The 10,566-nt window shown below is 41.7% G+C and overlaps 1 protein-coding gene across 1 annotated transcript; it reads right to left on the reverse strand.

Annotated features, from left to right (window-relative positions):
• Positions 1 to 436: 436 nt before the first annotated feature.
• On the reverse strand, positions 437 to 1,171 carry LOC130949761 (uncharacterized). The gene has a single exon (XM_057878399.1). The coding sequence runs from the start codon at positions 1,169 to 1,171 to the stop codon at positions 437 to 439; it is 735 nt and encodes a 244-aa protein (XP_057734382.1).
• Positions 1,172 to 10,566: the final 9,395 nt, after the last annotated feature.

Genomic DNA, 10,566 nt, shown 5'->3' on the forward strand with positions numbered 1-10,566 from the left:
AGCATATAAAACATGGGTTGCCTCCCATGAAGCGCTTCTTTAGCGTCACTAGCTTGACATTTCTCCCTCATCAGGGTGGTTGGTAATGCTTGAAGTCCTCCCCTCTCGCTGTTGACTTGTATCCATTGGTTGTATCAATGATCTCTACATGTTCCAGGGAGAGAATTCTGTTGATTGTGAAGACTTTAGGTAACTGAGATGGTACAGTAGGGAAATTAGGGGGGATATCTGGGAAGTAAGCTGAGATCACTCTATCCCCTGGAGAGAAGTCTTCCATAGGGATCTTCTTGCTCCTCCACCTCCTTGGTACCTTCTTCTTTGTTTCTTTTGATGTCTCCTTGCTCTTGGTTACCTCTTTTTCTAAAGGAGTTGTGATGTTGTCTTCACATGCCTCTAGAGGTTTAGGTTCCTCCAACTTTTCCTTGAGCTGTGGCAATTACTGTTCTCCTTGTTCATCAATCAAAGGGTTTTCCAGAAAGGGTGGGTGTGCTTTAATGCTTGCTTCCTCCTTCAGCATCTCATTATGATCTTTGCTTGGTTCCTTGTGCTCTTGGTCTACTTCTTGTGAGAGTTTGAAGACATTAAAGCTGAGCCGTTCATCATGGATCCTCAATATTAGCTCCCCTTTTTCCACATCTATGAGTGCTTTGGCCGTAGCTAGGAAGGGTCTCCCCAATATGATTGGGTGAGTGTGACTCTCTTCCATGTCCAGAATGACAAAGTCTATTGGGAGAAAGTATTTCCCAACCTTTAGTAACACATTTTCCACAACTCCTATTGCTTGCTTTTGAGTCTTGTCAGCCAGTCTGATGACCACATCTGTGGGCATTATCTCATTGATCTGCAGCCTCTTCGCCAGGGATAGGGGTAGTAAGTTAATGCTTTCCCCTAAATCACAAAGTGCTTTATCAAACATTGTTTCCCCTATGGCACAAGTGATGTGAAAACTCCATGGGTCTCTTCTTTTTGCAGGCAATTCAGGTTGAATAAGGGCACTACATTCCTTGTTTAACACTATAGTTTGGCCTCCTTTGAGTGAGCTTTTCCTGGAAAGAAGTTCCTTCATGTACTTGATGAATGCAGGCATTTGTTGTATGGCCTTGATGAATGGTATGTTCACATGCAGAGATACAAACAAGTCTAGGAACCTTGAGTATATTCTCTTTCCCATAGCACCATTGAGCAGTTGGGGAAATGGTGCATAGAGCTTCAGCAACTCTTGTTGTGAGATTTCTGGTTCTTGGTGATCTCTATCTTCCTCCTCTGTTGAGTTGTTTTCAGGCTGTTAGGAGAGGTTGCTTTGCTCGTCTTCATCCTCTTGATCACTTGTAGTGACCATTTTGTAATATTCCCATCTTACTTTCTTTGCCTCTCCTCTTGGGTTTTTCTCTGTGTCACTTGGGAAGCCATCAGTAGGTTTGGGAATCTTCTCCGCTAAACATCCCACTTGGAATTCCAGCTTCTTGATGGTCTCTCTTTGGTTCTTAATGTTGGCTCGCACCTCTTCTTTGAACACCTTGTCTTCTTGAATCTCTTGGCAAATTCCTTCAAGTAAGGTTTCAAGCTTAGAGAGTCTGTCATCAATTGATGGTAAATTGGGATTAGAGGTGGAAGGATGAGAGGTGCTGTTGTGGGGGTGTTGATATATCCTCTGTGTGAATTGTTGATGAGCTGCATTATTGTTGAAGTTGTAACGTCTCTGGTCTTGGCTTTGCTCTTACTGATTCCCCCACCCAAAGTTTGGGTGGTTCCTCCATCCAGAGTTGTATGTCTTGGAGTATGGATCATGGTTCTGTCTAGGTGAATTCCCAATGTAGTTGGCTTGCTCAAGGTCCTCTTCTTCAACTTCTTCTTGGGTTGTTGATGAGATGGTGATTGCTGCCACGTGGTTCCTTTCCATCTTCTTGGTGAGGTCAGCTAACTGCTTGGTAATGAGCTTGTTCTGAGCCAGCAGAGCATCTACATTGTTTAGCTCCATTACTCCCTTAGTGTTCCTTCTTTCGGAAGCATAGAAGTAGTCATTCTCAGCTACAGTTTCAATGACATCTATGGCTTCTTCAATGGTCTTCTTCTTGTTCAAGGATCCTCCTGAGGAATGATCTACTGCCTTCTTTGATTCATATGACAAGCCTTCATAGAAGATGTGCAGTTGGACCCACTCATTGAACATCTCTGGTGGGCATCTCCTCGTTAGGTCTTTGAACCTTTCCCAAGCTTCATAAAGTGTCTCCCCATCTTGCTGTCTGAATGTCTGTACTTCGGTTCTCAGCCTGTTGATCCTTTGAGGGGGGTAAAACCTTGCCAAAAACTTATTCACTACCTCCTCCCAATTTGTCAGGCTTTCTTTTGGGAAGGATTCAAGCCATTTGAATGCCTTGTCCCTGAGAGAAAATGGGAACAAGAGCAGCCTATAGACATCCTGGTGGACTCCATTGGACTTCACTGTGTCACAAATCCTCAAGAAGATGGTCAAATGTTGATTCGGATCTTCTTGAGCACTTCCTCCAAATGAGCAATTATTCTGCACAAGAGTGATGAGCTGAGGTTTTAGCTCGAAATTGTTGGCATGTATGGTGGGCTTCTGAATGCTGCTCCCATAGTTGCCTGTGTTGGGATTAATATAAGAGCTTAACACTCTTCTATCCTCCCCAACATGATTTGCTCTACCTCCTCCCCCATGGTTATTAGCCTCTTCTTCATGTTGGTTTTCTCTATTGCCTTCCATGTTTAGTTCAAAGTGTTCCTCCTCCTCTTCAGCACCGATTGCACGTTTCCCTCTTGCTTCCCTCCTTAATCTAAGGAGGGTCCTCTCTGGTTCAGAATCGAAGGAAGTTGAAGCCCCGCTTCTTCTCCCTGTCATACAATCAACAAGTACAAACAAGTAACAATATGTGCAGATAGTATTGCTGTCAGAATTACTGTTAGTTGTGAGTGATGCAATATATCAAACAGTTAGTGGGTTAGCAAAATGAAGGGTAAATAACAAGGAAAACGAAAGAGTAGAGGGGGAAGGGGAGAAGTTAACTAAGACAGAAAGTAAATTATTCAAACAGAAAATTAAATCAAAACAAAAATGCTCAATCTAGTAATCTTCCAATTTAATCATTGTTGATGCACAATCAATCCCTGGCAACGGCACCATAAACTTGATGCAGGTGGAAATTGTCTTGCAACAGATTTCCTTCGGCAAGTGTACCGAATTTGTCGTCAAGTAAAAACTCACAATAGAGTGAGGTCGAATCCCACAGGGATTGATTGATCAAGCAACTTTAATTAGAAGAATGCTCTAGTTGAGCGAATTTAGAATTTGGGTTGAGAGCTGCAGAAAATAAAATGGTGAGAATGTAAATGACGGAAAAGTAAATGCTAGAATTGAAGAACTGGAAGTAAATGACTGAAAATAAATTGCAGAATTGTAAATGGGAATGGGGTGTTTGCTCATGAAAGTAAACGCATAAATTAAAGAGAATGGGTGAGATCAGAATTGGGGAATTCATTGGGTGCAGGAGATGTTGCAATTCTCCGGATCAAGTTCATTTTCATCTCTTCCTCAATCAATGCAATCATTGATCTCCTTGGCAATCTTAATTGATTGAATTACAATTTCTTGTAATTCAATCTCTCAAATCTTGATCAATAGCTAATTCCTTGGTCAATTGCTCATGAGAAGAGATGAAGTGTGGTCACTAATTATACCATATGCATTTCCCAAATCAAGTATTGAGAGGATTATAGTCACATATCCATCCAAGCCCAATTTGGTCCAGCATGAGAAAGCATTTCTAGCTTGATCTCTTCATTCCTCTTTCAAGGCTCAGAAGAGATCCAGGTTTGAATAGCTCCTTTTCCAAGATAACTACCCAATGGGATGAAGATCGAAAGCTTTCAAGTAAAATCAAGAGAAAAGATAGAAGAAGAATAATGAAAACTAGTATTGATCTATCAAATTACAACAGAGCTCCCTAACACAATGAAAGGGGTTTAGTTGTTCATAGCTCTAGAAAATGAAAATAAAGATGGAGAATACATCATGGAACTAGAAAAGCAATGTAAAATACAGAGAGTAGTGCTCTCCTTCCAACCTCCTTAACTCCCCAATAATTCAAAGCTACTCCTATATATACTACTCTTCTCAGCTTCTAGTTGGTTCTTCAAGTCTTGGGCCTTTGGATCTTGAGTTTGAAGCAGTTCTTTTCTTCACTTGGGCTTGGTTTTACTTGCAGAGAGAAAGTGTGAAGTGGGCAGAGACTTTAGCTCAAGACGTTAGAGGTGTTAAAATTCAGTGAGAAAATGGGTTCAAAAACGTTAGTGTCATTCAACTTTTTCACTAACGTTTCTTACCCAAGTAAAGGCCACGTTAACTTCAACGTTAGTGGCACAAACGTTGCCACTAACGTTGCCTCTTTGTCCTTCGCACACGTTATTGGGACTCAACTTTCCCAATAACGTTGAGAGCCTCCCCCTTTCCCACGTTAGAGTCCATGTTAACTTAGTTAACGTGGCTCTTTTAACGTAGGCATGCCAATCTTTGAGAACATTAGTGACACTCAACATTGTCACTAACGTTCCAATATGCCCCTATTCACGTTAGAGTCCACGTTAACTAGGTTAACGTGGCTTCTAACGTGGCTTTGCAAACCATTTCCAACGTTAGTGACAATGTTGAGTGTTACTAACGTTGGCTCATCTTTCACTCATTGCCGTTAGCTTCCACGTTAACTAAGTTAACGTAGAAGTTAACGTGGCTCCTTGGGGTTTTGTGGTTGCTTCCAACGTTAGTGACAATGTTGGGTGTCACTAACGTTGTCGACCATTCTTTCCTCTCACGTTAGCTCCCACGTTAACCAAGTTAACGTGGACGTTAACGTGATATATTGCACCTTAGGCCAACGTTAGTGACAATGTTGAATGTCACTAACGTTGGCTTCCTTCCCCTTGTTGACGTTAGAGGCCACGTTAACTAAGTTAACGTGGACTCTAACGTGGCCACTTATGATCATTGGCCAACGTTAGTGATAATGTTAAGTGTCACTAACGTTGGCTCAAAATCCTTTCTTCACGTTAGAGCTCATGTTAACTTAGTTAACCTGACTCTTAACGTGGGCAATGATGGCTTCGAGAGCGTTATTGGCAATCACTTTTCTCATTAACTTTGCAGGTTACCTCCCATTCCACGTTAGTGGTCACGTTAATTAGATTAACGTGACTGCTAAGTGGTTCCTCCTTGCTTCCTTTGGTCCTGAAATCAAGCAATAGAGTGCATCAAAGTTCTAGTCCAAGTCATGGGTAATGCAACATATAATTTGTCACTAAATTCATGCAAAATCCTCATGAAATCATGTAAAATGCACAATGTATGCTTGACTTAAGGTGTAAGTGAATATCTACCCAAAACTAGCTTATTTTCTAAGGAAATGCATGAAACTACCCTAAAAACAGTAAAGAAAAGGTCAGTGAAACTGGCCAAGATGCCCTTGCATCACTTGCTGCTTCATTCTCTCTTCATAGCTCCGAGTGGAGTTTGTCCTCTTCACCATTAGCATTCTCTCTATGCTAGAGGGGCTGTGATAAACCCATATTTTATGATATATTTGATGCTTAATCTGAGTGATTTATTCAATCCCTCACCCACTTATTCATGTTAATTGCATGGTTTTAATTCTCCTTCCTTATTATGTGATGTATGTGAAAAACGTGTTTTCCTATGCTTTTAATTTAATTATTTTAATCACCTTTAATTCCATTCAATGCCGTGATTAGTGTGTTGAGTAGTTTTAGATCTCCTAAGGCAGGAATGACTTAAAGAATGGAAAAGGAAACATACAAAAAAATGGAAGGAAAGCAAAATGGAGTTTCTGAAGGAACTGGCATCCACGCGATCGCATGGACGACGCGATCGTGTGCCAAGAGTGAAGAAGCAACGATGCGGCCGCATGACAGACGCGACTGCGTGACTTGAGCGAACCGCTTACGACGCGGACGCGTGACCGACGCGACCGCGTGACAAGGAAAACTCCGAATGACGCGACCGCGTGACCCACGTGGCCGCGTGACAGAGGCCACGCACCAGAAATTGCAGAAGACACTCGCAGCGGATTCTGAAGCCTTTTTGGCCCAATTCCAAGTCCAGAAGTCATAGACCAGAGGTTATGAAGTGGAGGAAGGCATCCATTCAAGTGTGCACGAATTTTTCTGCAATTTCTCATGATTTAGATCTAGTTTTGAGAGAGGTTCTCTCTCTCTCTCTCTCATTAGGATTAGGATTAGAAATTAGGATTTTTAGAAACTAGGATTTAGGACTTCTCTTAGTTTTTAAGAGTGACTCTCGATCCAGGTTCAATATTCCTTTTATTATTTAATTCTCTCGTTTATACTTTGATTACTCTGAAACTTTTATTGTGTTTGATTGATATTGCCCAATTGGCTTATGGATTTTCTCATGTTGTAACTATATTAGTTTATTAATGATATTTGAGTTATTTCAGTTTACTATTGCTCTCTTTGATTTAAGTTATTGTTACTTCCCATCTGAGGATATTTTCACTCTAGCAATTTTACTTTTTCCCCTTTTGTCCTTGGTTAAACAATTGGTAACTCTTGATTTGTCAAACTCATTGTTGATTGAAAATTGGAATTAATTCATCCACTTAACTTGCCTCCATAGTTAGAGGTTAACAAAGTGGGATTAAAATCCAATCTCCATCACAACCGATAAATCTGCACTTCCAATTTGTCATACCTTGCACAAAAGTTTGCTTACAGTATTTATTTATTTTAATTACCATTTAATTTATTTGCCTTATTTATTCTTCACTCTCAAAACCCCAATTTTACCTTTTTTCATAACCAATAATAAGAACATACCTGATGACAAGTCATCATATACCCATTTTTCAAGCTAATTTCACTTGTTTAGTTAGCATTTATGCACTTTCTTGCATCATAAGTAAAGGATTTGGAGTGAAAATGCATAACTTCTCTAAATCAAGTAACCACTATGAAATTAATGATAAATCATGAGGTTTAAGCTAATTTTAATTGCATTTTAATTGATTTATAAGCCTCTTGATTTTTGTGATACTTTGAGTGGTTGTTTGGTTTATTTTAGGTAAAGAAAAGAAAAGAAAATGAAAAGCGTGGCCTAAGAAGTGTGACACAAGAAAAGAAAAGCGTGGCAAAGGAAAGGGGAAGCGTGCCGTAACTAAAGGGAGAAGCAACTCTGCCCTCCACAAGGGCAGACTGCTCTCTAGGAGGGCAGCATCAATTGACCAAGCAAGCAAGGCAACCCTGCCCTGCCCACTTCAAGAGCAGAGCACAAAATGGTGCCTTGGAGCCATGAGAAACAAATTCTGCCCTGCCCTTGTGGAGGGCAGGATCGTGCTCCATGAGGAAAGAAATCCAAGGAAAATGACACCCAATGCATGCTACAAGGCTCGAGCAAGGGACCATGAGGAAGCCAAAGACTAAGGGTGACTAGCGTGCCAAGAAACCAAGAAAAAAAAGGAAGCGTGTTTGCATCGGCCCAGGTTCGAACACGGGCGTGCAATATGGCAACCCTGCCTTGCCCTTGGCGCGGGCAGGGCAGCATTTGAATTGGCAAGGTTGTGGCGCACCATTTCTCAATCTGGCGCACCAAATTCCTCGTCCTGGCACGGTCCTGGCGCGCGCGTCCCTCTCTGGCCGCACCAACCCGATCCTGCCCTGCCCTTGGCGCGGGCAGGGCAGCCTCCCACGATCCTGGCACGCCAATTTTGCATCCTGGCAGCACCTGGCGCATGCCCAAACGCCCGTGGCAGCATCATCCGAGCGCCCAGACGCCCCCTGGCGCACCAAGGCTTTCCCGCCCTGCCCTTGGCGCGGGCAGGGCAGCCTCTGGCGCACCAATTCTTCCCCTCGTGCGCAGCGCACAAATTTTGGCGCACCAACTCGCACCAACAAGCAACATGGCCGCACCAAATTCTTGTGCCAAGCATCAACTTTCTGCCCTGCCCTCCACAAGGGCAGGGCAGCCTCCTGGAAGCACTCTTTTGGGCCAAAATTCAAATTAAAAATTAATTTAAACCCATTTCTTCACCAATTCAAAAGCCCATCCAAATCCCATTATCCAAGAATAGAAAGTGTATAAATAGGATTTAAATTGATGTAATTAGGACCTCTTGGAGCTATCTTGGCTCTCACTTTTGAATTTTGATTTTGCAATTTTACTTGCCTTTCATTTTCTGGAAAGAATTGGACCAAGAACTAAGAGGATCCAAGGAGAGTCTCCTTCCTCGAATCTCTTGGGCAATTCTACTTTCTGTTCTCTGAGTATTGGGTGTGTGAAATTGGGGAAATTCTGTCCCAATTCCCATTCAATCTCTCTGCATTAATTTTACTGCACAATTCACTTTCAATTCTGTTATTCAATCGCTTCTTCTTCAATTTTCTGTCAATTGCTTACTGAATCTAGATCTGGGAAGGAAATTGGGTTTTAGGCTCTGCTACCTAAGCTCTTGGGATCCTGAGATCACTTTTGGTTCTTCTGTGAACCATTGCAGCATTTTATTTCAATTCTGTTCGAATGCATATTGCCTCTGATTTACTTTCTGCCCTATCATTTACTGCAATTCACTTGTTCTTTGTTTAATTCTTGCATTCCCATTCCTCAATTCCCTTTTATCTTCAAGTCATTTACCTTTCTTGCCATTTAAGTCAATGCAATTTACTTTCTGCAACTTTAAATTTCCTGTCATTTACAATTCTGTTGGTTACACTTCATCCAAATTCACTCAATGTTAGCTTGACTAAACTAATCACCCACTAAAATTGCTCAATCCTTCAATCCCTGTGGGATCGACCTCACTCATGTGAGTTATTATTACTTGATGCGACCCGGTACACTTGCCGGTGAGTTTTGTGTTGGATCGCTTTCCACACATCAAGTTTTTGGCGCCGTTGCCGGGGATTGAAATAGATTGACAATGATTAAGTGAGGTGGAGATCTAGATTAAGCATTTTCTTTTCTGTTATTCTAACTCTCACTAACACGTTAACTGTTTGAGTTTTTGCTTAAACTAACCAACCAAAACCTCATTCTAGCAATAGATTGAAGTTTTGTTAACTCTCTGGGTTTGTGTATTTATTGTTGTGTGTTTGTATGTCAGGTATAGGAAGATCTTCCCACATTATTTCTGAAATTGATCAAAGAACTCTTAGGAGAATCAGAAGAGCAGAAAGAGGGAAGAATATTGTTGGAGAAGAAGAAGAATCTAAGGACGAATTCCAAGATATGGAAGGAGATACTAGTCAACCAGGAGGAGGAGCCAACAATGACCAACAGAGAAGAGTCTTGGCTTCATACACATTTGCAAATGCTAGGCATTGTGGGAGTAGCATTCTTCCTCCCAATGTCAATGCCAACAACTTTGAACTCAAGACACAACTCATCACTCTGGTGCAAAACAATTGTTCTTTTGGAGGAGGGCCTTTAGAGGATCCAAACCAACATTTGTCTACCTTCTTGAGAATCTGTGACACAGTGAAAACAAATGGGGTACCTCCTGACAGCTACAAGTTGCTACTCTTCCCATTCTCTCTTAGAGATAAAGCCACTCAATGGCTAGAGACTTTTCCGAAAGAAAGCATCAATACTTGGGATGACTTGGTGAGCAAGTTCCTTGCTAAATTCTACCCACCTCAAAGAGTTCTAAGGTTGAAGACAGAGGTTCAAACCTTCACTCAATTGGAGGCCGAGAGCTTATATGAAGCATGGGAGAGATACAAGGCTCTATTGAGGAAGTGTCCACCAGAGATGTTCACTGAGTGGGACAAGCTACAAAACTTCTATGAAGGTCTCACCCTTAAAGCTCAAGAAGCTCTTGATCATTCTGCTGGAGGCTCTCTACAACTCATGAAAACCACCGAGGAAGCTCGAAACCTCATTGATATGGTGGCCAACAACCAATACTTCTTTGCTCATCAAAGACAACGCCAACCATCACAAAGAAGAGGAGTCATGGAGTTGGAGGGAGTTGATTCAATTCTGGCCCAAAATAAGATGATGCAACAGCAGATTCAACAACAATTTGAGTAAATGGCTAAGAGGATTGATGGCTTGCAAGTGGCAGCAGTGAGCACCACAAGCCAACCTCCAAACACTTGGGTGCAAAGTGAAGAAACTCAAGAGGAGCAACAACAAGAGCAGGTTCAATACTTGCACAACCAGAATCAAGGGACAAATGAAGTTTATGGAGAGACTTACAATCCATCTTGGAAGAATCATCCGAACCTCAGATGGGGAGACAATCACAATCAAAACCAACAACCATGGCAAAGAAACACAGGCCAAAACAATTGGAAAAACACAAACCATAACCCCCAGCCGAACACTAACCAAAACTCATACAGAAAACCACAAAACAACTACCCAAATTCTAACCAATACCCAACCAATAACCACTCAACTAACCAAACCACTTATCTTCATCCATCACCACCCCAAAACCAACCTATCACACAAGATTCACAAAGAATTACCAACCTAGAAGTACTCATGGAAAAACTAATGAAAAGCCAAGAACTAACCAC

The sequence above is a fragment of the Arachis stenosperma genome, chromosome 9, assembly GCF_014773155.1.
Source record: "Arachis stenosperma cultivar V10309 chromosome 9, arast.V10309.gnm1.PFL2, whole genome shotgun sequence".
NCBI classification, from domain to species: domain Eukaryota; kingdom Viridiplantae; phylum Streptophyta; class Magnoliopsida; order Fabales; family Fabaceae; genus Arachis; species Arachis stenosperma.

Coding starts and splice junctions, on each gene's coding strand:
- LOC130949761 (XM_057878399.1), bottom strand. CDS start 1,171: ATGGGAAAGAGAATATACTCAAGGTTCCTAGACTTGTTTGTATCTCTG.